The 27,684-nt window shown below is 44.9% G+C and overlaps 1 protein-coding gene across 13 annotated transcripts in view; it reads left to right on the top strand.

Annotated features, from left to right (window-relative positions):
- PRDM16 (PR/SET domain 16) overlaps positions 1 to 27,684 on the top strand; it is an 888,295-nt gene that overhangs the window by 779,450 nt on the left and 81,161 nt on the right. For 12 of the 13 annotated variants that reach the window (XM_033921997.1, XM_033921996.1, XM_033921995.1 and 9 more), the window contains 2 exons: positions 9,434 to 9,536; positions 27,322 to 27,520. In XM_033921997.1, the coding sequence (XP_033777888.1) occupies positions 9,434 to 9,536; positions 27,322 to 27,520 (302 nt within the window). The remainder of the gene's footprint in view (positions 1 to 9,433; positions 9,537 to 27,321; positions 27,521 to 27,684) is intronic. The other variant, XM_033921992.1, reaches the window with a different exon arrangement.

The following is a 27,684-nucleotide window of genomic DNA, read 5'->3' as shown; positions in this document are numbered from 1 at the left end:
GATTTGAGAGCTTATCGTATCGCCTCGCAATTGTGTTGCGTTGGCGATTGGATATGAGGAGCATCTGATTTTTGTGAGGTCCCTTTTGAAAGTTATGTGGGTGGCGATTTAGTGCCTTCATACGGAATTCATGTGAAATTAAGATTTTGCTTAAAGGCGGGGGTGCTCAGGTATTGCTTAAACCTATGAGATGGGTGCGGAAGATGTATTATAAGTTTGGTACATGCTCTTGTTGGTCAATATATGAAGGCCATTTTTTAAAGAATTGTTTTCCTATAAACTCATAATTTATTGTAACTCAAAAACTTTCTAATTAAATAACATAACTTAGCATAAAAAGCCTTCTTCTATATCGCATAACAGTAAAGACATTCAAGATGGATACAGTCAGTTACCTAAAAATTTATGTGAACAAATAGGTTTTTAAGTTTTTCCTAAAATGTTGATATGACCCAGCATTAGAGATCAAGGAACTTAAATCTTTATCCCAGGAGGCTGCTTGATATGCATTTTTGAGTTCGGGAGATGAGGTTGACAATCAATCCCCTGATTGAAAACGTTTTCCTTCTGTTCCTTAAACCAGTTGTTGACCGTTTCGTGGACACCATCATTAGTCTGCATGCATTTTTCAACCAAAATTTCTTTAATTTTGCCGGTGTCACCAGGTCCAGGCTGTATGAAAGTCGGTCCAGTATCTCCCACTGAAACGTCTGCAACACTTCTGCTGTGTTTCGTGCAACATGACGACACCATTCTTTTTTGTTTGTTCTGGCATCAACATTCTTGGAACCCACCTCGCACAAATCTTCTTGCAGTGAAGGCAATAGGTGACAATTTTTGTAAACAACAGAACGGGAAACAAGAAAAAGCTCAGTTGTGAATCTCCTGTTCTGCTGAATGTGTGCATCAGTTTCCAATTCTTCGGTGATGACCGATGGGCATCCGGATCTTGCTTCATCACGCACATTTGTTCTCCCGTCGTTAAACAACCAACACCATTTCTGTCTCCTCTTTCTGTTATTTAGGGGTCATTCTGGATTCACAACTTTTCAAGAGCATATTTCGTCAGTTATCCATTCTGGCTTCTATTTGTTACATCGGTTACATTCTATCTGTCCTTTTCTTGATTCCAAATCACTTCACACACTTATGCATGCTTTAGTCATCTCCAAATTAGATTACTGCAATACCGTGTTTGCCAGTATTGCCTCTACCCAACTGAATCGTTTTCAGCCACTTCACAGCACAACACTATGCTTCCTTTGCCATGCTCGTCATTTTGAAAAGCTAACCCTTTAATTTCTACGGGTTCACTGGCTACCTTTACAATATCATCCTCTTTTCATGATTCTGTGTCTCACTCCTAAATGTCTTTAGTCTGGTCTTCCTCAGTATCTCTCAAGATTAATTATTCCTTATGCTCTTTCTCAACCACTCAGGCTTATTGATGCCAACCACCTGGTCCTCCCCACCCCTCGTTTAGCCCACTATGAAACAAAAATTGGCTTTCTATTTATAGCTCAACAAAGGATAAAGGACTTGTAAGTACAATAATATTTACTATATATTGTAGAACTCTCAGATACCTGTGCTGTTAAATCATATTTGATTTTTCTTAACAACTTGTACAGGTTAAAGATATCATTCATTGAGTTCTATGTATTACTAAAGTGTAAATGCTTATGTTCTTATGTGTTTTGAATTCAATACAAAGCAATTATGTTATGTCATCAATTTCTATATGGTACGATGCCTGAAAATTTTAAGAATATGAGTCTCATTATCAACCACAGAGATCCCTGCGTTCCGAAAACAAAGGCTAACCCTAAATATGTGGAATCAAATGCCATGACTTTCACATGTGCAGGAGTCAAGCTGTCGAATGGTCTCGTTGGCCAGATTCGAAAATTCGGAGAGAGGAATTCATTTAGGAACATGTTAAAGACTCAACTCTGTAGATGCATTTCTCTGAGCAATTCATTTTATGTAAGACTGAATTTGTCTGTTTTTATTTTTTATTTTGTATAGACTTAATATTTTATGTACGTAACTCCTTGTAAACCATTGTGGAAAAAAACGGTATAGAAATTTTAAAAATAAATAAATAAATTTCATAAAATAAAAAATGGGGGGAGGGGAGGAAAAAAAAAACATAAGGGAGTACATAGGCATATAGTAAGCTGATATCAAAATATGAATCCATAAGTCAAAGCCAAAGGTTTTTAGGCCAGATTTCAATTTGGAGGCACACGATTATTGCCTTATATTCAAGGGGGAGAGAGCTCCACAGTGTGGGAGCCATGACTGAAAAAATTGTCTTGCAAGTTGAATCATAAAATATCTGGCGAATAGAGGGAATGGCCAATAGCTGTTGCTATGTCGATCGGAGCAATCTGGAGGTTGTATAAGGGATCAGAGTTCTATCTAAAAAGCTGGCAAATTGGCTGTTTTTACTTTAAAGGTAATGAACAGAATTTTAAATGCAATCAAGTGGATGATGGACAGCCAGTGTGCCTTTTTTAAGAGAGGGATGACATGATCATATTTTTTTGCTTTAAAAATAATTTTAACGGCCGTGTTCTGTATTACTTGAAGTCTTCTAATTTCCTTCTGTGTTATTCCCTGGTAAAGTGAATTGCAATAATCTAAGTGTAAAACTGCTAATGAATGTATGAGAATATTGAGTGATTTGAGATCCAAGAGGGAGGAGAGAGAACGAATCATTTTAAGCTTGAAAAAAACATTTTCAAACCACAGCACTAATTTGTTTATTAAAGGACAGTTTATCATCTAGAATCACCCCCAGGAGCTTGATCGTTGTGCCCAATTGAATAGGGGTCGATCAGATACAGACGGGGGCTATTAGGGATTCATTATTGCTAGTTGAGAATAGAAGAGCCTTGGTTTTACCGATATTGAGAGACAACAGGTTCTCATTGAGCAATTCACTAAGTAAATCAAGGTTTCAGTTAATTTCATAAATGTTCTTCTTATCCTGAGTTTGAATCGGGTAAAGTAGTTGAATGTCGTCTGCATATGCGAATATTATGAAACCGATGGTTTGAGCAATTGTCAGAAACGGCACCAAGAAAAGATTGAACAGCAAATGAGATAATATGAACCTTTGAGCAAACCAAAATTTTGCACATATGACTTGGATATAGAATTCAGAAGATTTACTTGGTAGATATGATCGGTGAAGTACGATTTAAACCAAGGGCTGTCCCAGACATTCCCAACAATCGCAATCTGTTCAAAAGTAATGAATGATCAATAGTGTGAAAAGCTGCTGTTAAGTCTAATGACACTAAAAGGACAGATTTACGTTGGTCTAGAAAGCATCTAATGGAAGTTACAAGATCTAAAAGTGAAAGTTCAGTAGAATGGTGTGGCCTAAAGCCCGTTTGATTGGGATGTAGATAGAGCATTTGTCTGTTCGAAAAAAGGAGTCAGTTGGTTGAGAGTTGGGAACATTCTTCTGGACTGGCAATAGGATGTTTAAGTATTGGTCTGATGGTCACCTTCTTCCAGAGTCCAGACATGGTACTTGAGGAGAGGCTTTTCAAGATCAAACTTTGAATAAAAGGTCCAAAGATCATACAGTACCATTTTAGTAGCGAAGGTTATCGGATGGATTGCCGGTCATATTTAGGGTTTGCAGTGTTCGTTGGATCTCTGTCAAAGATGGAATAGTATCCTCCCTCCCTTTATCCCTCTTTCTTGGAATTCCTCAAACCCTGATACCACCAGATCCTCCCACCAATTAAAACTATCCTTCCCCTCGCTAAAAGGCATTTCCCACACAGGAAAGCTAGGGACCTCCCTCCACTTCAAAATCACTGAGCTCTGGAACAACCTTACCTCCCCTCTTCGGAACTTGAGCTCCCTCCAAGTTTTCCGCAAACATCTGAAAACCTGGCTTTTCTCAAAAAATGTAAGTCTCCCTCCAACTTAGGAATCAAGGAAACTCTTATATCTTGGCATCCCAAGTCCTCTAAATTTTCTTCACACTTCTACCTCTAACCCTCTGTTGTAGTTCCTTCCTATTTCTCCTACTTTAAACCGCGTCGAGCTCTACGAACGTGGAGATGATGCGGTATACAAACCTAAGGATTAGATTAGATTAGATTAGTAAAATTCGAGAATGTGCTAAGATGGATATCTTTGCCCTTTCTCCGGTGGATTATCAAAGTTCAGCATCCTTGATGGAATCATGGAATTGCATGATTTAATGATGAAATAATCAGCCAATTCCTGAGCAGGGGGAACAGAATCATTCACCGCTTTTGAATAGAGAGCGGAAGAGTGAATCTCTTCATGAAAAGGCAGTTCATAAATAAATTATGAGGTGTCTGGATAGGATGGAATTCTATAAATGGGTGTGTCCAAAAATAGCAGCGCTGAGCGCAATTCTATAAAAGTTGCATGCCTAGAATTGTGCCTAGTGCCAATTCTGCACTGAACCTTTAAGCACCGGACTTTGCCCTGGCTGAAACCAGATATAAATGCCGGCACCTAAGTTAGGTACACATAGGGGCAAATTCTATAATTCCGTGTTCCAGTCTGGCAAGCCCCTGGCCATGTCCCCTTATCAGAAACGCACAAATGAAGTTAGGTGCCTTTTAAAGAATGCTGCAAAGTGAAATATGCGTGAATTTTCTGGGAAATTCCAATTAGCATAAATTGGTTGTTAGCAACCAGCTATTGATATTTTGGTGTCTCCTTGTTCAATTTATTTGCATTCTCATCTCAGATGTGTGCAAAAAACTGGGTGCCAATTTATGAACACCAAATATAGAATCCAGGGGATAGTTCATCGGAATGTTCATGTCAGCGGAGCTTATCCAGACGGCAGCTGCTGGTATCGAGAGGAAGTGACCTCTTTATATTTTATGATCTCTAGCAACTTCAGAATTTTCTTGATAACAGAACATAAGAATAGCCATACTGGGTTACAGCAATGGTCCATCTAGCCCGGTATCCTGTTTCTGTGTCTGTGTATGGCCGTTTGGTGGAGGATGGGCTGGGGAGGGCTTCAATGGCTGGGAGGGTGTAGATGGGCTGGAGTAAGTCTTAACAGAGATTTCGGCAGTTGGAACCCAAGCACAGTACCGGGTAAAGCTTTGGATTCTTGCCCAGAAATAGCTAAGAAGAAAAAAAAAATTTTTTTTTTTAAATTTAAATTGAATAGGTTTGGGCAGACTGGATGGACCATTCGGGTCTTTATCTGCCATCATCTACTATGTTACTATGTTACAATCCAGGTCATCAAATTTGTCCACTAGGTATAAAAATAAAAATTTTTTTAAAAAAGATCTGCAAAAGTTGGAAGAATGGTCTAATGTTTGGCAACTAAAATTTCTGGGGCTGGTCACGGCATGGCTACACTTTTCAAGGCTTGTGCATCGATCCCCGGAAGAGCCAAGAACTGGTGAAACAAGGTCACTTGTTGGGAGTTGTTCTGAGACATGACAGCATGGGAGCTACTGTTGTCTTTGCCAAGCTAACTCCTTGAATGTGCCTTTGGGTGGCTTTGCCTTGTTCCAAACTTAAGCTACACAATTGAGGGAGGATTTTTTTTGCCTGTGAATATATTGTGAGCGATTTTTTTCTGTGCCCTTTGGGTATTTGTCACTGCTACATAAGTCTGAGGCTTTTTTTTCTCCCTCTGATTTTGGGTGCATGCTGGGTTTGAACCAGGAGGGCCCCTCAGATCCACAGTCAGACAACATTTTGTACATTATATGAACTAAAATTTAATGCAAAGAAGTGCTGAGTGATGCATCTGGGGAGTAGAAATCCAAGGGAGCCATATGTGTTGGGAGGTGAGAGTCTAATATGCACGAATGGGGAGAGGGACCTTGGGGTGATAGTGTCTGAGGATCTGAAGGTGACAAAACAGTGTGACGAGGTGGTGGCTGTAGCCAGAAGGATGCTAAGCTGTATAGAGAGAGAGAGACATAACAGCAGACGAAAGGAGGTGTTGATGGCCCCTGTACAGGTCATTGGTGAGGCCTTACTTTAGTATTATGTTCAGTTTTGGAAGCCCTATCTGGCTAAGGATATAAGAAGACTTGAAGCGGTTCAGAGGAAGGCGGCATAAATGGTAAGGGGTTTGCACCAAAAGACATACAAGAAAAGACTGGAAGACCTGAATATGTATACTCGAGAGGAGAGGAGGGATAAGATTTATATAATACAGATGTTTAAATACTTGAAAAGTACTAATATAGAGCCAAATCTTTTTCCAGAGAAGGGAAAATGGTAAAATTAGAGGGCACTTTTATATGGAGAGATATAATTATAATACTGTGATGTTAATTTAAACCAATATGTGTTATAATCACAGTGTCTTTATAGATTCTTAATTAAATATAGTGAATATCTCAGAACCAACAACAATTCAGCAACAGCAACAGATTTCAACCCCAAGCTACAACAGGGAGCCGATACAAGAGTCCTTCCCTGAAGACGATATCCATCGAAACTCGAGTCGGGGGGACACGGATAATGTTTGGAGGAGTTACTACAGTGGGTTTTAACACGTTATTAACACAAGTTTATTTCTTCACCGCTGGGGAACAATATCAAGATCTAACCATCCGATTTACAGATAAGTAATCACATTTTGAAACTTTCAACAATAGCAATTAGGATGGTGAGGGGACAGTGAATTTCAATGATGGTCCCCCAATTAACCCCAGTTTGGTGAATTCACCAGTCACGGGTGTTGGTTCTGAGATATTCACTATATTTAATTAAGAATCTATAAAGACACTGTGATTATAACACATATTGGTTAAAATTAGAGGGCATAAAATGAGGTTGTGAGGTAGAAGATTTAGGAGTAACGTAAGGGAATTATTTTTCACGGAGAGGGGTGTTTGATGCCTGGAATGCCCTCCCGAGGGAGGTGGTGGAGAGGAAAACGGTGACAGAATTCAAAAAAGCATGGGATGAACACAGAGGATCTCTAATTCGAAAATGAATGGCATTAGTCGAAGAACAAGGTTCCGTTACTAGGCAGACTCGCATGGTCTGTGTCCCCGTAAATGACAATTCAGTTTAGGAGGGGCTAGGGAGGGCTTCAATCGAAAGTAAAACGCGAGGAAGGTGCTGGGTGGACTTTTACGGTCTGCATCCCGCAAATGACGTGATGGTTTGGATTGTCTGGTGTGAGCTTCAACGGCAGCTCTAATAGTTTGGAACCCAATGTGTCAAACTTTGACAGTAACTCCAGTAGCTCCGAGCGGACCTCTGTGGTCTAGCACCCAGTAATATCAAAGAGAAAACAATGATTCGCTTGGGCAGACTGGATGGACCATTCAGGTCCTTATCTATCATCATTTACTATTTTACTATATAAGAAAAGGACTGATGTAGACTGGAAAATTGCTTCTACTACTATTACCGTATTTTCACGAAGATAACGCGCATCCGTGTAAAACGCGCTCACGGGTATAGCGCGCGGGAAACCGACATATATGTAAAAAAAAAATTTATATACCGCGCGCACCCGTATACCGCACATGCTGCCCCGACTCTCACGTCGCCGCCCGACTCTCCTCTGGCCATCCCGACTCTCCTTTCCCCGCCCCGACTCTCCTCTCCCCCTTGAAGTCCTGTCCCCCCCCTGAAAGCCTGCTGCCCCCCCCCCGACGTCCGATTCACCCCCCCCCCCCCCGCAGGACCGCTCGCACCCCCACCCCGAAGGACCGCTCGCACGCACCCCCACCCCGAAGGACCGCTCGCACGCACTCCCACCCGCACCCCAACCCTGAAGGACCGCTCACACCCCCACAGCCTCCCGACCCCCCCACCCTCATCACGTAGAAGCTCCTACCGGTGTCCTGCTGCTTCCTCTTGGTGGTCCCGGCCCTTCTGTGAGCCCTGCGTCTGCGCTGCTTCGTCTTCCGGCGGTCCCGCCCTTTCTCTGATGTCAGAACTATGTTAAAAAAAATTTGTAAAACGCGCTCACGCATATAACGCGCAAGGTTTTTAAAAATGCTTATGTATCTTATTGTAAATCGCTTAGTACATTATGGATAAGCGATTCATCAAATTAATAAAATAAACATAAACATAAGGTTATGCACGGTTTGTAAAAACCGTATATAACGTGCGCGTTATATGCGTGAAAATATGGTAATTATTTCTAGAGCACGACCAGGCATACGTAGCGCTGTACAGAGTCACAAAGAAGACAGTCCCTACTCGAAAGAGCTTACAATCTAAACAATCAAGACAGACAAACAGGATGCCAGGGTAGAGGTTACAGTTAGAGGGGATGGTGGTGAGCAGAGAGCAATGGGGAGTAGGGTATTGAGTTGAAGGCTATCTCAAAAAGGTGGATTTTCAGCCTACTTGTGAACAAGGGAAGGGAGGGGGGGGCATGGCGCATGGGCTCTGGTCGTTAATTCCAGGCATGTGGGGCAGCAAGATGAAAGGAACGAAGTCTGGAATTGGAAGTGGAGGTCAAGGGTATTGATAAAAGCAACTTATCTGAGGAATGGAGTTCTCGGGGAGTCATATAGAGAGAGACAAGAGAAGAGAGAGCCTGAGGTTCTGAAGAATAAACACACTTGTAAGTTAGCAATAGGAGTTTGAACTGTAGGTGAAAGCAGATCGGGAGCCAGTGAAGTGATCTGAGGAGAGGGGTAAGGTGAGGATGGCAAGGCTGGCAGAAGATAAATCGTGCGGCAGAGTTTTGCAGAGGGGAGAAGCGGTTCAGTGGGAGACCTGTTAGAAGTAAATTGCAGTAGTCTAAGCCTGAAGTGACGAGACTGTGGATAAGTGTGCTCAGAGAGGAAGGGGTGAATTTTGGCGATGTCGTAGAGGTAGAAGCAACAGGCTTTAGCAGTCAGTTGGACGTGGGTAGAAAATGGGAGAGCGGAGTCGAAGACGACTCCAAGGTTACGAGCAGAGGAGACCGGCAGGATTAACAGTATTATTTACAGAGAAGGAGGGAAAAGAGCAGAGGGTTTAGGAGGAAAGAGGAGAGCAGTTCAGTCTTTCACTGGCAACCAGAAATAGGTAAAAAGAAATTTAAGTCAAACAGTATGGGCAGGTTACAGAAATAGTATAATGTAACAAAATCTTCTGGGACTATCTAGTTGTTTTATGTGTTTTAGGCTTAAGAATCCTGTGCAACACTCTACAGACAGATTATCTGTTCCCTCTAAGCTGAGCAGGAGTCCTCCACCCACAGTCTCACCAATAGAGGGTGCTGTTTTACTGTCACATTTTTCAATTGTGAGGGACAGGCAAGTTCTGCAGGACTCCAGGGAACATACCTGTCCTTAGCGACTGAAAATATTCCACCCCCTAGTGGTAGCAATGCAGCTGGAGGACACCTGCTCAGCTTAGAGGGAACACTTGAATTGTTTAAAATGCAAGTTTTAATTCACATGCATGCCTCTTTATTTTTCTACAGATCTATTATAAAGTTATTAAGGACATTGAACCAGGAGAAGAACTGCTGGTGTACATGAAGGACGGAGCCTATTCGGTTGGGAACATGCCTCCTAATCTAGAAGGTTAGTTCATCGTCGTATTATGCCAATACTATACGCGCGTAAATAACAAAGAGTAGCCAATTGGAAATGCAGCTAGGCAGAAGCCATTTTACAGTGCGGAGAATAGGCGTCGGAACAGGGGAGACCACAGGGGGCCATGGCCTCCCCCCCCAAAACTGGTGCCCGCCCACCCTCCCGACTCCCAGGGTGTAACTTAAAATGATCGGGCAGCCGCCACCACGCAGCTTCAAGGAGCAGGCCTAGCCCCAGAAGTAGAATGAAGACTTCCAGGGGCAGGCCTTCTTCTTGATGCTGCGCGGCAGCTGCCCCAATCATTTAGAATCGAAGCTGCCGCATGATTTCGCAGGGGCTAGGGCGGGAGCGCCTTGGCCTCCCCAAACAAGACAGCATTTCGCTGCCCCCGGTGTGGTGTACTGTTTAATCAGTCATGCAATTTCATCCCTGCTTTGTATAGTGTGGGGGTGGGGGCAGAGGGGGAGGGGTAATGTCATATCGGGGCATCCGCGTGAAATGTCCAAAAAAAAGCGCTGATTTTACAACACCTTGGGAAAAGTAACTATCAGGCAATCAGAGTGTATGAAGCACGCGGCTAGGCTTGATGTCACTCCCCCCCCCCCACAAATTCTATAACGTGCGCCTACATTAATTAAATAATAGGCTGAGTCGCTGCCAATAACTAGTGCTGAACACCTCTTAATGGGCACTTAATTGAAAGTTAAGTGCCTAACTTCATAACAGTCAGGCACCTAGACGCAAATTTTATAAATGACGTCCCAATTGAAGGCAGTGGTAGGCGTCCTACTACTGTCTAACCAACCAATTGGAACGTATGGTTTAAAAAAAAAAATAAAAAACCAAGGCAGGCCGCCTACACTGTAGGTATCTGTCATGGGTGCAGGGAGATGTGTCGGGACACTTAAGCTCACCCAAGGCCTTGGGTGAGCTTAAGTGGAACCTGGGCTTCTCCCTAGGGCCGCAATAGGCACCTGAAAAACTTTACATGATCTAGCGAATGCGTGACGCAGGAAATACAGCAAAGTCCATAAAACAAAATCCTTAGTGATAGCCTTTCTCTCCCTCTTTATCATCTCCTCCCTACCTCGGGGATGTCATTGATCGGATTCTTAACAAGATATAAACCTATATACAATAGATTGGTGCTGTTTTAGATACTGATAAACTTCTAAACCGGTGCCTGAATGTGTTGAAACTGAATATTCTTTCTGTATTTCTGTGTTACGTATATTCCCCTCATAATGATAAGCAGAGTGCCACCAAAAGTTTTCATTTAAGACTTGTGCATTTTTTCAGGAGTGCAATATAATCTGAATTGCTACTGAAGTCTGTATAGATATTACATGATTACATTTGCATCTCCTCTTCCTATAGGCTAAGGCTCTGTGCATCTGCATTGTGAGGTCATAGAGCTGCCCATCCGCAGTAACCATTATCTCTTTCTCTCTCCGAGAGATCCCACGTGCCTATCCCAGGCCCTCTTGAATTCAGACACAGTCTCTGTCTCCACCACCTCTTCCGGGAGACTGTTTCACGCATCTACCATCCTTTTCTGTAAAAAAGTATTTCCTCAGATTACTCCGGAGCCGGTCACCTCTTAACTTCATCCTATGCCCTCTCATTGCAGAGTTTCCTTTCAAATGAAAGAGACTTGATTCATGCACATTAATATTACGTAGGTATTTAAACTTCTCTATCATATCTCCCCTCTCCCGCCTATGCTCCAAAGTATGCAGATTGAGATCTTTAAGTCTGCCCCATACGCCTTATCACCAAGGCCACACACCATTTTAGTAGCCTTCCTCTGGACCGACTCCATCCTTTTTATATGTTTTTCAAGGTGTGGCCTCTAGAATTGTACACAATATTCTAAATGAGGTCTCACCAGAGTCTTATACAGAGGCATCAATACCTCCTTTTTCCTACTGGCCATACCTAATGTGACCACACGTCCTGTTTTGAACGGGACTGTCCTATTTTTAGATCCCCTGCCCCATTGTCCCCACACACTGCTTCGGGACGCTGAAATGTCCCATTTTCAGAGACAGCATCCCGAAGCTATGCATGGGGCAACGGGACAGGTGATCGCTTCCCCTCCCTCCCTGCCACGCCAAAGCCAGCCTGCCTGTCTGTCTGCCTCCCTCCCTCCAAAGCTTGATACTGCCGATTCAACACCCCCCCAGTCCGCCATCATTGCTGCACGCTGCTGCTTCTTGCCCAACACCCACTGCAACTGAAGAAAAGGAAGGTCTAGGCGCCAGCCCACAAACCTTCTTCCCGATGTCAATTCTGATGTCGAAGAGGAAGTTCCAGGCCAGCCAGGCAGCAGCAGCGTGCAGCAGTGGTAGTGGACCGGGGGGAGGGTTGAATCGGCGGTAGCAGGCTTCAGAGGGAGGGAGGCAAACAGGCAGGCTGGCTTTGGTGCGGCAGGGAGGGAGGTAGCTAGCTGGCTTCGGGGGAGGGGGTAGGACAAAGGCTGGAAGGTTCTAGGCGGATTACAAAAGAATTGGTCTGGGCATACCCAATGAGATTACAAGATAGATAATTAGGAAAAGCTTTAGATTTCGGGGATACATTGAGAAGGTTAGTTTGACTTGGCAAATTTCCTGAATAACTTGGTTTTTAGTTCTCTCCTGAAGGTTTTGTGGTTGGACGTTTTGGACGTTGTGATTAGTAGGTTGGAGATGTGGTGTGGTGGTCTAGTTTCACTGCTTGGGTGGCTAGTACCGTATTTTCGCGGATATAACGCGCGCGTTATACGTGATTTTACGTACCGCGCATACCCCTCGCGCGTTATATGCCTGAGCGCGGTATAGAAAAGTTTTTAAACATAGTTCCCACCCCGCCCGACGCCCGATTCACCCCCCCAGCAGGACCGCTCGCACCCCCACCCCGAACGACCGCTCGCACGCGCTCCCACCCGCACCCGCATCCACGATCGGAGCAAGAGGGAGCCCAAGCCCTCTTGCCCGGCCGACTCCCCGACGTCCGATACATCCCCCCCCGGCAGGACCACTCGCACCCTCACCCCGAAGGACCGCCGACTCCCCAACAATATCGGGCCAGGAGGGAGCCCAAACCCTCCTGGCCACGGCGACCCCCTAACCCCACCCCGCACTACATTACGGGCAGGAGGGATCCCAGGCCCTCCTGCCCTCGACGCAAACCCCCTCCCCCGAACGACCGCCCCCCCCCCAAGAACCTCCGCCCGTCCCCCAGCCGACCCGCGACCCCCCTGGCCGACCCCCACGACACCCCCACCCCGCCTTCCCCGTACCTTTGTGTAGTTGGGCCAGAAGGGAGCCCAAACCCTCCTGGCCACGGCGACCCCCTAACCCCACCCCTCACTACATTACGGGCAGGAGGGATCCCAGGCCCTCCTGCCCTCGACGCAAACCCCCCTCCCCTCCAGCCGACCCGCGCCCCCCCTGGCCGACCCCCACGACCCCCCACCCCCCTTCCCCGTACCTTTGGAAGTTGGCCGGACAGACGGGAGCCAAACCCGCCTGTCCGGCAGGCAGCCAACGAAGGAATGAGGCCGGATTGGCCCATCCGTCCTAAAGCTCCGCCTACTGGTGGGGCCTAAGGCGCGTGGGCCAATCAGAATAGGCCCTGGAGCCTTAGGTCCCACCTGGGGGCGCGGCCTGAGGCACATGGGCCAAACCCGACCATGTGCCTCAGGCCGCGCCCCCAGGTGGGACCTAAGGCTCCAGGGCCTATTCTGATTGGCCCACGCGCCTTAGGCCCCACCAGTAGGCGGAGCTTTAGGACGGATGGGCCAATCCGGCCTCATTCCTTCGTTGGCTGCCTGCCGGACAGGCGGGTTTGGCTCCCGTCTGTCCGGCCAACTTCCAAAGGTACGGGGAAGGGGGATGGGGGGGTCGTGGGGGTCGGCCAGGGGGGGCGCGGGTCGGCTGGGGGGGGGGGGGGTTTGCGTCGAGGGCAGGAGGGCCTGGGATCCCTCCTGCCCGTAATGTAGTGCGGGGTGGGGTTAGGGGGTCGCCGTGGCCAGGAGGGTTTGGGCTCCCTCCTGGCCCGATATTGTTGGGGAGTCGGCGGTCCTTCGGGGTGAGGGTGCGAGTGGTCCTGCCGGGGGGGGGGGATGTATCGGACGTCGGGGGGGGCATCAGGCTTTCAGGATGGGGACAGACCTTCAAGGGGGGACAGGACTTCAAGGGAGGACAGTGCACGGAAAGTCAGGGGGGGTGAACGGAGAGTCGGGACAGCGCACGGAAAGTCAGGGCAGTGCACGGAAGTCAGGGAGGGTGAACGGAAAGTCAGGGCGGGCGAAAGGAGAGTCGGGCAGCATGCGCGTTATATGCCTGAGCGCGGTATAGAAAAGTTTTTGTACATATCATCGTGATTTCTGCGCGCTATACCCCTGTGCGCGTTTTACAATGGTGCGCGTTATATCCGCGAAAATACGGTAGTCCGTGATACATTTTCTTACATTGTATGCCTTTGATTGGGGGGGTGAGTGAAGAGGGCCTGAGTTCTCCTTGGTCTGAATGTGTTGTTCCTGGTAAGGCGATTGTGTCAATTGGTTGGTCCATCGCCATTCAGGCCTTTGAATAGCGTGCATTAGAATTTGTAGAATATGCGTGCTTGTATGCATCTTGGACGGCAGCAGAAGAGTGGTCGTATTTTTTCAATGAGTATATCAGTGTGAGGGCTGTATTTTGGCACTGTTTGTAATTGTTTTATCATGTTGGCAGGGCATGACAGGTATAAGATGTTACAGGAGTCTAGGAGTCCTAGAACTAGGGACTGGGCCAGGAGTCTGAATTGTTTTTTTTGTCGAAGCATTTTCGGATTTGTCTTAAGTTGCGCATGACTGCGAAGGCTTTCTGGACTGTTTTGTTTATTTGTTTCCAATATTTTCATCAATTAATCTAGACTTTTCTGGGTAAGATACGTGCAAAATTTGCTGTACATAAAAGCATAAGAGTTGCCATTCTGGGATAGACCAAAGGTCCATCAAGTTTCCAACAGTGGCCAATCCAGGTCACAAGAACCTGGCGAGATCTCAAAGAATAAAACAGATTTTATGCAGCCCATCCTAGGAATTAGCAGTGAATTTCCCCAAGTCCATCTTAGTAATGGCTTTTTTTTTTTTTTTTTTTTAAACCTTGCTAAGCTAACTGCTTTCGCCACATTCTCTGGCAATGAATTCCAGAATTTAATTACATGTTGAGTGAAGAAATATTTTCTCCAGTTTGTTTTAAATCTACCACTTGGTAGCTTCATTGCATGCCCCCTAGTCCTAGTATTTTTGGAAAGAGCAATCAAGCGAAATGCATCTACCCGCTCCACTCTACTTAGGGTGTTTTATAGACCTCTATCGTATCTCCCCTGAGCCATCTCTTCTCCAGGCTGAACAGCCCTAGCCACTTTAGCCTTTCCTCATAGAGAGGTCATCTCATTGGGGGGATTTTTCATTTTCATGGCCCTTCTCTGTACTTTTTCTAATCCTGCTATATCTGTATTTCGCTCCAGAACTGTGCGCAGAATGTTTGAAAGAGAGGACATTCAAATAAAAGCTGTTCTATTTTATTCTTATCTGAATCACAGGACCAGCAATTCTCCAACTTAGCTGGGTCAATTTGTTGGGCATCCATAATGCTATATGTACAGTACAAAAAAAAAAAAAAAAAAACCTCAAAACAAAACAGTGATTGCTTAATAGCCGCTGTGTTACCACTGTATCCTTCTAGGGCTGGGGTTGGCAACCTTTTTACAGCAAAGAGCCAATTTATCCAAAATGTTTGACCCAAGATTTACTAAGAGCCACAAGGTGTGGCTTCCCTCCCCTCCAACTCCTCACAGGTCTCTGAATCTCTCATCCCTCCCTCCCTCCCTCCCCTGCCCCACCCTCAAACCCATAGCCAAGTTTCTCTCACCTCTCCAGGCCCCTACCCTTTAATCTCCCTCCCAAACTCCCATGATTCCCCCCCACCCCCCAAAAAAAAAACAACCCCAGAAACAAAAACCTGGTGATCCAGCAGGAGTCTTTGTGGCAGGACCACAGCCCTCTCACTCCTGCCTCCTAAAATGGCTGCCGTGGCCTCTCACGCCAGCTCAGGAAATGCTGTGAGCAGCTGCAAGAGGTTGCGGCAGCTATTTTAGAAGGCGGCCACGAGACGGCAGGAGCATGAGGGTCGCGCCCCTGCCACAAAGACTCCCGCTGGACCACCAGGTACTTCAGTAGGCCCGGGGGATCATGGGGTTGGGAGGGGCCTGGAAGCCACATGTTGCCGACCCCTGTTCTACAGTAAAGGGGATGTGACTTACTATACCACTTTTTCTATGTGCTTCTGTGCACTGAATACCGTGTTATTCCACTATGCATCCAATGATCATATTCACTTATACCCACTGTAATCTCTTCTATACCTTCTCTGTGGCTGATAATGCATTCTAAATGATTTTTCGTGCACAGAACCTTCAAACCTTTTATCAGGGTCTATTCTGTCATCATGGGAGGTTTTTTTCCCCAAAAAATATATTTTCCATTTCTGCTCATTTGACTTTTGGGTAATTTCACATCTATCCATCATCTGAAAAAAATTAAAAGCTCTGCCACACTCTCCAATCCAGCCCCTTCAGGCACGGCAGTTTCATTTGAAATATTTCACTTTGCTACAGGGGGGTGGGTAGGGTCCATCCCCTCTCATCAACCCCCTCCCCCCCCCCGAACTCTCACCCTTTCCACCTCTATAGTTCATATTTTCTTTTTTCTTTTTTTTTTTTCCAGTTTAACTCTGAATGTCACAAGAAAGAAAATGCTAGTGTTCCACACCAAGATAATTACCATTAAAAAAAAAAAAAAACAAGAAAAAAAAAATTTTCTCTTTTATACAAACCCCAGCCGAAGGCAGCAAAACCCCTTATCTCTGCTGGAATTTCGAGTATCCCCCTCAAACTCCTTTGAGATTTTAGTCTGCTAGATTACTATGCAGATGTTACATAATTGCCATCCCCCTGGTTTCGTGAAAGCCATTAGAGAACATATTTTGTTTCTGTTACATTCTGCCATTGTCCTAAGTGTTACTGATGGAACTCGAGACAGACGGAGCAGCCACCAATTTGACAAACAAGACACAGAGAGCCGGCAGCGCTGGCTTTTTTTTCCCCCCCCCCTCCCCTTCCCCAAGGGATGTTGAAGGAATAACCTGTTTTTTTTCAAGACTGAAGTTTGCATTATGTGGAGCAATATTTAGCGAAACTGGCAAGGGGGGGGGGGAGGAATGAGGAAATGGATTTTAATTGTATGAAGCTCGGGTCTCCAAATGTGAGAATCAAATCTATTATGTGCCATTTGTCTGTGTCGCTAGCCTATAATCTCCTCGTTCGGCAAGTGTGTACAATTAGTTGATTCATTTAATGGAACTTAATTCCTGCTTCTTTCAGGCCTTAGCTGGTAAGGGTATCTGCCGGCAACTTTTTTTTTTTTTGATTTACAGTATTTGTATTCAGGCACCACAATTAACGCTTTATTTCTTGAGGAAGTCTGCAACAAGGGAGGGCAAAGGTGCTGCTGTAGGGGGCTTTAGCTTCTCATAACTTCAGAGACTCAGAATGGGTACTTCAAAATAGGAAGATCTGGTAGCTGTATTGGGTCTACGGACAAAGGGAGCCTGAAGGGTCCCCCACATGCCAGCTCTCGTCTTTTTAAGCAGGTTCAATGAAAGGAATTCCGAGCTTCGGAATTCAGCTGACCAGGGATTTCCATGCCTATATACATATACAGTGGTGCCTCGCATAACGAACGCCTCGCACAGCGAACGCTGCGCACAACGAACTTCAGGTCTTGCTTCCTACAACGAACTTCGTTTCACACAACGAAGTCGCCCGAGCTGCATCCTTCCTGCGCTTAACTGCCCTCTCTCCGCCTAGCTCCCTGTGCAGTGGCGGACCGTCGGCTCGCAGGGGCCCGGCGCCTACTGCTGATGCGTTGGGGGGGGGCGGAGCTACTCTCGCCGCTTCCCCGATGCTAGAAAAAAAAAAAAAAATGAACAGTTAAGTCCCAGTTTTTGCCGCTGAGACTCTGCCCTCTCTCACTGTAAAATTAGACTCTACTTAGTCTGTCTTTAAATTTAAAAAATGTGTGTTGTTTTAAAAAACAATTATGTTTTTAGATGTATCTAAATAAAAATAATAACAAAAAATTTATCTTTTTTTATGTCATCTTAGCATATTTTATGCTGCAGAACGAATTATTTTTTTTAACATGTATTGTTATGGGAAAACGCGTTTCACATAACGAACTTTTCGCATAACAAACTTGCTCCTGGAACCAATTAAGTTCGTTGTGTGAGGCACCACTGTTATAAAATTCCACTTATACTGTAAATTGTTCTCTGTGAAAACATTTGGCGATAAGAACGCACTTGTTTTTATGCGAGTTCGGGGAAGTAGTTTGGTTGGAGAAACGACTTGCACACGTATTTTATAAAGCAAGTGTATGTTTAGACGTACTGTTTTCATGAGCTTTCCTTTGTGTCCAAGCAAGACAAAAGTGTTGTTTTTAGCTTCGATTTCTGCAGCTATTCAGGGACAGTTTTCTAAAAACTCACACATCCTTAGCAGGGCTGGTGCCAAGAGTATAGGGTGTCTTAGGCGACCCTTTACTCTTGTGCCCTCCACATACGTAAAATCTAGTAACCCAGTTCCACATAAACAGAAGGGACCAATCCCCAAATTTATTTGAAACCTGGTACAGAAAGCAACAGAATATATAGGGTTATGAACGGTGCCCACTGGCGAAATATGTTTGTGTATTTTCACTTTCAAAATTAGCCCAGGGGTACTTGAACACCTCTTAATTTGTGCAGATACGTGTCCTGAATAAAATTGTGTGCATGGCATTTGATTTTTCCAAACCCCTCACCCCGAATGCCTCCCTTTAGTGCAGTGTCTCTCAAACTTTTTTTTTTTTGCTCTGGCACACTAAACAGAGCAAATGTTTTTCAAGGCGCATTATAACTGAATTTATAAAATTGCAAAAATCAACCAAAAAAAAATTAAATTTGAGAGTTATTTATTTTAAACTATGTAGGGGTAATTGTAACAACAGTGAAACTAAAGTTTTAAGTTCAATCTTTTTATTTGAAGTTTTCATTATAGTTGATAGAATAGAACTGCTAATTAATGCGAAGGATGTGCTTGTTTTTAAGTGCAAATTAGCTCAAAACGCAGCTCGATAGTCGACAAGAAAACATGCATTGCATTATCCACCAACTTCAGACATTATCTTTTTTTTTTTTTTTTTTTTCCGATTTAATTTCTGTCAGAGCTGAAAATCCCAAGTTTGCATAGTTAGATGATCCAAACGATAACAAAGCTTTGATTGTTTTGTTGCTTAAGTTAGGATAAATAAAAAAACAATTGCTTGCCATTAGTTTTTAAGGGACAAACACATCAAAGAATGATACTTGTGCGGGCGGTTGTATCCTTACGCACACAGATGCTCGTAACATTGACAGACTTTTGCGTACACGACGTACCTGTCACCTATTGTACTGTAAACTTATGATGGGAATTTTTAAAATAAAAGTAAAACTCACCAACCAAATAATGCAGACTTAACACAGGAGCCATTAGCCCCGTCTAAACAGAAGGTGGCGAGGGCTCCCGTATTAATTATTTTCAGTGGCCACTCACTAATACTAACCTTAACACAGCCAGAAAATAAGATAATTGGAAAAAAAGCTGAATTTACAGGCACACTAGATCTGGGCTTTCCCCGAGATTCTATATAGGGAGCTCAATAATTGACACCCAACTGGGTACGCGCATCAGAGATGTGCATGCAAGCAAATTGAATAATGAGCGCTGGAACACCAGTGACCGGGTTCTATCAACTAATTATTGATGTTAATTGACATTCCAGAAAATGTGTAAGAACATAAGAATAGCCTCACTGGGTCAGACCCAATGGGCCATCTAGTTCAGTATCCCGTCTTCATGGTGGCCAATCCAGGTCACAAGTGCCTGGCAAAAGCCCAACTAGTAGCAACATTCCAGAATCCCGAAGAGTCGCAACATTCCAGAACCCCAAATAGTAGCAAGATTCCATGCTACCGATCCAGGGCAAGCAGTGGCTTCCTCCGTGTCTGTCTGAATAACAGACTATGAACTTCTCCTCCAGGAACTTGTCCAAACCTTTTTTTTTTTTTTTTTTTAAACAGCTACGTTAGCCGCTGTTACCACATCCTCTGCCAATGCATTCCAGAGCTTAACTATTCTCTGAGTGAAAAAACATTCCCTTCTATTGGTTTTTAAAGGTATCTCCCTGTAAGAACATAAGAATTGCCGCTGCTGGGTCAGACCAGTGGTCCATCGTGCCCAGCAGTCCGTTCACGCGGCGGCCCTTAGGTCAAAGACCAGTGCCCTATTTGAGTCTAGCCTTACCTGCGTATGTTATGTTTCAGTAGGAACTTATCCAACCTTGTCTTGAATTCCCTGAAGGGTGCTTTCCCCTATAACAGTCTCCGGAAGAGCGTTCCAGATTTCTACCACTTCATTGAGTGTCCCCTAGTCTTTGTGATTTTGGATGGAGTAAAAAATCAATCCACTTGTACCCGTTCTACACCACTCAGGATTGTGTAGCCATCTCCTTTCCAAATTGAAGAACCCTTACCTCTTTCGTTGCTCATACGAGAGGAGTTCCATCCCCTTTAGCATCTTGGTTACTTTTCTTTGAACCTTTTCTAGTTCCACTACACTTCTCCCTCCGTATTCGCGGTTTCGATTATTCATGGTTTTTAGCTTGCTGGCTCCTCCCCCCAAATTACATCATGTTGCATAGAGAAATCGCTGATTTCAAGCGTTTACAGAGAAAATCGCTGATTCCCGGCACTTTCGTCACCATGTTTTGCCTCTCCTTCAGGAACAGGCCAGGTCTCCTGCCATATTGTTCACGGTTTCACCATATTCACAGTGGTTTTTAATAGAAAACAGTGAATAACATATGAAAAAGTTATTCGCGGTTTTTCTGTATTTGCGTTTCTGTTAATCCCCTATCACAGCGAATACGGAGGGAGAAGTGTATATCTTTTTTGAGATAAGGCAACCACAATTGAATGCAATACTCAAGGTGAGGTCACACCATGGAGCAATACAGAGGCATTATAACATTCTTAGTCTTGTTTGCCATCCATTTTCTAATAATTCCTAGCATCGTTCGCTTTTTTGGCCACCGCCGCACTTCGGGTGGAAGGTTTCAGCGTATTGTCTACAATGACTCCCAGATTTTTTTTGGGGGGGGGCACTTACCCCCCCAAGGTGGACCCTAGCATTTGGATACTGTGATTTGGGGTATTCTTCCCGATGTCCATCACTTTGCATTTATCCACATTAAATTTCATCTGCCATTTGGATGCCCTAAGGTCTACCTGCAATTTTCCACAATCTACATACGTAGTAACAACTTTGAACAGTTTAGTGTCATCTGCAGATTTAATCACCTCACTCGTCAATGCCATTTCCAGATCATTTATAAATAAGTTAAATAGCACTGGTCCCGGAACAGATCCCTGCAGCAATCCACTAACTACCCTCCTCCAAGTGTAAATAGGAAGTTGCGTCATAGGGGGAGGGGCAGACTCTAGCAGAGAAACAACGCCTAGAAAACCACGATCAGCGCTAGAGAATCACTGCCACACCGGCAACCCTTATAAGAACATAAAAATAGTCTTACTGGGTCAGACCAATGGTCCATCAAGACCAGTAACCCGTTCTCACGGTGGCCAATCCAGGTCACTAGTACCTGGCCAAAACCCAAGGAGTAGCATTCCATTCAGAATCCTAAAGAATAGCAAAATTCCAGAATCCCAAAGAGTAACAAAAGATTCCGGAACTCCAAAGAGTAGCAGCATTCCATGCTACCGATCCAGGGCAAGCAGAGGCTTCCCCCATGTCTTAATAACAGACTATGGACTTTTCCTCCATGAATTTCTACAAACCTTTCTTAATAAGAACATAAAAATAGCCTTACTGGGTATGGGGGGAGGGGTTCAGAATAGGGTTGGGAGAAGTAAAGGATATCTTGGCTCATGGGGGCCCCTGGAGCAGCTGATTTTTAAATGAAAGAAGGGTTGCTGGACTGGAGAGCATGTGGTAGACCAGAAGGGGGAGGAAGGGGGGAAGGAGGAGGAAGGGAGAGATGCTAGGTGGGAGGCAGCAGAGAGGAAAGGAATTGGGCCCCTCCTTATTTTCTGCCCTGAGCCCCAGCATATCACACTGGCCCTGCTGGCACCTAAAAATTTGGCACAGGTTTAGCGCTGGGCGCGATTCTTTTTAGAATTGCCCTTGGCGTTGATGTTTTTGGTCCCAAGTTTTGAGCGCCATTTATAGAATGCCTTCCTCAGCGTGTGGGAAAGTGATACTTAGGCTGCGCTAACCTGTTTATTAGCCCAGCGTAATAAGAGGGGCCCCCATGCTTGCCATAGTTGCAAGGAAGTGCAGCTCGGCTCGACGAAATACGGTTTGCGGCTCAGCTCTTTGAGCACTTACAGACACAAAAACAGAGGGAGATAACACGACAGCCCAACTGAGCTTTTTCTCCGGAGCCCGGCTGCAGCGAGGTAAAGCACCAGAGATATATCATATTGACAGCCTAGAACAATATTGGATAATGGCACTAAGTATATACGCTGGCAGATAACTCTTAATGATGTCAGCTCCGGTATGCGTCTTTCGGCCTTTATCGTGTAGATGCACTGGTTCTCAGTTTGAAGTTTCCCAGGCTAACCCACTGATCTGTCCAAGTGATTAAATTTGGGTATCATTGTCCATGTTGCAGGATATCCCGTTAGGAAGTAATGAAACACAATACACAGAAGGCACTTCTGCTGTCCTCTTTTACTGCTCCATTATGCTTTTTAATACTGTAAAGACTTATTACTAGATTTGTCCCAGGAGGGTTACGGTAGTGCTCAAAGGCGGCATGACATCATAAGACAGCTCTGAACAGAGCGGTAACTGTATGGTTCCTGGAGAAAACTTGTCACTGGATCAGCGTGAAAAATTAACCCAAAGTGGAGGATGCTGCCCACAAGCATTCCAGATCAGACCGGCCCCATCTTCCGTCCTTGTGGTCTCCAAAGCTCACTTGCGTCACACGTTTGGATCATTCTCTCCTTGCTGGTAAATTTCCAGGTATCTTAGCCTGCAAAAGTAAAGAAAAAAAAAAATCATAATAATGCTTGCAACTTCTTCAGCTAATCGCTTTTTAAAATATTCATGTATTCTTTCCTCTCTTAAGGGATTGTTTCTTTAAAACTCCATTGGGATGCTTCTAGGTGCCTCTTGTTCGCAATGTCCCGCAAACCTTTTTTTGCTCCGGCACACTAACGGAGCAGATGTTTTCTGTGGCACACCCACAACCGCCACCCCCCAGCCATATGCTTCACTAACATATAGGAACACAATTAAAACCAGACCTAAATACCTGTGCCTAAGTTGTGTGCAGATCAGGCAGAGTCTATAATGGCGTGTATAACTTTTAGGAACACCCGTGATCTGTCCATGCTCCTCCTCTGGCCATGCCCACTTTTGAGATTCATCCGTTAGAACTAACGACACGCCACTTTGTAAAATACACCTAATTTGGGGTCATAGCTTCTAATTAGGGCCAAGTAACTTAAGTTATGAAGTGCGAGTTGCCAATTATTGGCGCCGATTGTTCCTGTTAAGCAATTAAGTTGTACACGCAAATTGGCTGTGCACGCCAATTTGCATGCACAATGTATGACGCTATATACAGAATTGGGGGGGGGGGGCAAGGGCCTAAATTTAAACTCAAGATTTCACAAAACTCCTAAGTTTAGGGACATAAAATGGGGGTGGCCACAGGGGACAGGTTTAGGGGTGTGAGAAAATGTGGGAGCTTAGCACTGATTTTCACCACTAAATGGCAAGCCTAAAGCATAACTTTTATGCTTCTAAATTAAGATGGGGCAGTGATTTACGTCTTTGTGTGGGGAAGGCCAAAGCTCTGTCCCAACCCTGCCAAGATCCAACCCCAATCCTATCCCTGTATACCTCCAAGCACCCCTCTGCTCCTTCATATCTTCCATGTTCACCTTTCTCTTAATCTTTCCATTACTCCTCTCCCTCCTCCCTCCCTGATTGTCCAGTCCCCTTTCCTCTCCCTTTCCTCCTGCCCATTCCTCAGGAATTCTGCAACTCATCTCTCCCCCTCTTTCAACTCTGCCTCATCTCTCCCTCCCATCCCAGGTTCAGCATTTCTCCCTCTTCATCCCTCTCTCACATGTGCCTCCCCCGGTACCCCTTCCTCTCATCTCTGCCCCCCCCCCAATCACTGCATCCCCTCCCCCAGAAACAGAAAGCTGCATCAGAGGGAAGATCCCAGAACTGTCGGCCACAAAGGGCTGAAGGGCTGAGTAGGGGAGGAGGAGGAAGAGTGAGAAAATATAGCTGCTGCTGGCAGCATGTACATCAGGAACAGCTATGTTATCAAGAAACGCGTCTAAAAATGGAGCGGCATCACTTGGGACTTTGAATGTGCAAGACAGGGTGCAAAGATGCACAAGTGGCCTGGCCAATTTTGCAACCTGTGCATGCAAGCACCAGATTTCTCAAAAAGGGAGACAAGATCCAACATTCTAATTCTGGGCTTTTTGAGACAGTTTCAAAGACCAGGTAAGCAAAATTGCAGCCTCCCCCCCCCCCCCTTCACGCCTCTAAAGTCTAAGTCCAAACAACCCGACATTTACGCTTGATTTAAAGCAGGTGTAAATGCTGATGATGAGATTTTGTAAAGCGTGCAGGCATTGTTACTACTGCTACTAAAAATATGCACATACATTTCAGGCCCAATCAAGCAAGGCTTCATCTCTGGGGAAATGGCCTGGTACACAGTTCTCTGTGGAGTGACAATGTTCCTAAATAGACTTTATTTGAAAGTGTCAAAGTCCCAAAGGTACACTAAAATCATCCACATAAAACTAATTTCATCCACATAAAAATGAATCATCCACATAAAAGCCTTAAAGGACCTAGTCCGCTAGGGATACAGGACCCAACATGGTCCGCTTTGCGACAAAAAGTCTTCTTCAGGGGTCCCTGGGGGTCCTATAAAGGTGAATATGTGGAAAACAATTGTGTGATGAGCAAATGCAAGCAGTGTCTCACTTCCAGCTCACCACACAATTGTTTCCCACGTACTCACCTTTATAGGACCCCCAGGGACCCCTGAAGAAGACTTTTTGCCGAAACGAGGACCGTGTTGGGTCTTGTATCCCTAGCGGACTAGGTCCTTTAAGGCTCTTATGTGGATGGAATTATTTTATGTGGATGATTTCAGTGGACCTTTGGAACTTTGACACTTTCAAATAAAGTCCATTTAGGAACATCGTCACTCCACAGAGTTTTTTTTTGGTTTTCTCTGGATTTTCTTCTTTGTGGATATTTTGAGGTCAATTCCTTTTGCTTTTTGCTACTTATGCTTTTAAAGTGTTTGAGGCTTGTGCAGATGAGGACGGAGCTTAGGCATTGGTGGAATGAGGCATTATGACATCACAATCTGAGCTCTAGAATGTTGCAAACACAAGCAGTGTCTCACTTCCAGCTCACCACACAATTGTTTCCCACGTACTCACCTTTATAGGACCCCCAGGGACTCCTGAAGAAGACTTTTTGCCGAAACGAGGACCGTGTTGGGTCCTGTATCCCTAGCGGACTAGGTCCTTTAAGGCTCTTATGTGGATGGAATTATTTTATGTGGATGATTTCAGTGGACCTTTGGAACTTTGACACTTTCAAATAAAGTCCATTTGGGAACATCGTCACTCCACAGAGGGTTTTTTTTTTTTTTCGTTTTCTCTGGATTTTCTTCTTTGTGGATATTTTGGGGTCAATTCCTTTTGTTTTTGGCTGGTACACAGTTCCGCCGCTTCTTTGTACTCTCCAGCAGACAGAAATGTCCGGCTCCAGCTCCTGCCTTCCAAGCACCCTATAAGGAAGGGGAGATGATGGGGGTTAACCTGTAGCAGAGCAGAAAAGTCACTCCTGCCCCTGATCTAGTTCCTCTTCTCTTGCTGCTCCTGTCCCAGTTCGCACCCTCCCCATCCTCCGCTTCTCAGTTCTGCTTCCTTGCACCCAGGTCACTTCTAAATTACTCTCTCTTCAAACCTTTAGGCTCCTTTTATAAAGGGACGCAAGCGTTTTTTTAGCACTGGATTAGCGCTAGCCGAAAAACTACCACCTGCTCAAGAGGATGCGGTAGCGGCTAGCGTGTGCGGCATTTTAGCGCCTGCTATTCTGGCGCGTTAAGGCCCTAATGCACCTTTGTAGACGAAGCCCTGTGTGTCATGCAGGTATACCTGTTAAGTAATAACTTTTCTAACATTTGCTGCTTACACCCATTTATGAATGTAGGGATATAAATAGAGGTAGAGATAGGATCATGGAAGAGTATAGATAGAAGAAAAATAGGGACTAAAGGGTTTTAGACAAAGGATCCCTTACAGATCATGGACCTGATGGGCCGCCACGGGAGCGGACTGCTGGCCGCGATGGACCCCTGGTCTGACCCAGCAGAGGCAACTCTACGTAACCCAAAGAGAGGGCATACCTGCATGCAGAGAGGGAGAAAGGACCGTGGGCACTTTTCTCCTCACCCGATGGGTTTGCATTTTGTGCAAAATGTTCATTTTCCGACTTCAGTTCTGCCACCGTAGAGTTTTACCTGGCTCTTTTAGGTTGTAGCTCTGAGCCGTGACTGTGATTCTACCGGGCTTATTGAGTAGAAAAGGGAGGAGATGAAAGGGGGGAAGTTTGACCCCTCCAAAATGCCTACTGGCACCGTTATCTCCACGAAAACTCCGAGCCAAGGAAATGGAGTTTTCAAACCAAAATCAATGACTCCCTTCTCTGCCTCTCCCCGTTCCCATAAAAAGGCCAATTATGGCCCACATGGGGACCTGAATGAGTGGTGCCACATGAAATGAGCACGGAACAAGCTGTTTGTATAAGAGCAGAATGTTAATTTAAGATGGGGCCTCATCTGAACCGAGCTGGGAATGAGGAGAGGAGACGACAGACTTTCTGAAGCCTCTACTCCCCCTTCTGTTGGGCGGAGGAGAACCAGAGACAATCCCGTCGCTTATCCAAGATGCTGGTCTCCTGGAAAATTCAGAGCACAGCATCAATTGTTTTACTTGGCATCATGGTCAGGATGCCGCCTTGTAAACTTAATAATAACTGCCCTTTCTTTTAATTTATTTGACCTTGGCTAAGTCTTTTTTTTTTTTTTTAGAAGCTTTAGAATCTGTTTAAACTTTTTAACATACTGGCTTACTGCACAGAGAGCTAATTATGAATCTCTCCTACTTCCTCGTGATGCCAAAAGGTTTCTAAAAGTGGTTTTGATTGCTTTGGAGGGAAAAAAAAACAACAACCCAACCACACGCATATAGGATTGAAAATTCAGATGTTAAGATTTAAATGCAGTAACACTTCATCTGCTCTTATTTGTTTTGTTTTGCAATAAGGGAGCAGGAGGTTAAAAAAAAAAAACCCCAACTATTAGTCCTTTGGCGCAACATTTCAGGAAATAACAATGCCATTGTTTCCACATTTTGGGGATTTTAAAACCTTGTTTAAAGGCTGCATTAAATCTGGGTAGGAAATGGTGTCAGGGCAGCTAATTTCTCTAAGAAAACTTGCATATAACGGCATTTTGAATTTTAAAGTCAAAGTGAAATGTGCTACTACAAAGAGCTTTATCGCTATTTATTTTCAGAAGAACATGCTTTTCGCTGCGAAGAATGTGACGAGCTATTTCAATCTAAGCTGGAGCTACGGCGGCACCAAAAATATGCCTGCGGCACGGTGGGCCCCCTCTACGAATCCCTGAGCAAGGAGATTAAGCAGGAGGGGTTCGATGACGAGCCAGTGCACGAATGCAAGGATTGCGAGCGAATGTTTCCAAACAAATACAGGTAAAACAACAACTGTTAACGCTTGGGGGGGGGTTTCTCTGTAGGTTAACGTTAGCTGCCGGGTTGATGTGCGTTAAGCGTGATTTCCACAATGGCAATTTTTGCGTGCAGTTGCCATGATGGAGCGCTAGTGTAAGTCCACAGTTGCACGCCAAAATTTGGAC

The sequence above is a fragment of the Geotrypetes seraphini genome, chromosome 15 (genome assembly GCF_902459505.1).
Source record: "Geotrypetes seraphini chromosome 15, aGeoSer1.1, whole genome shotgun sequence".
NCBI lineage: Eukaryota > Metazoa > Chordata > Amphibia > Gymnophiona > Dermophiidae > Geotrypetes > Geotrypetes seraphini.
The sequence above is the reverse complement of the archived record's forward strand: the minus strand, read 5'-3'. Positions and strand labels throughout refer to the sequence as shown.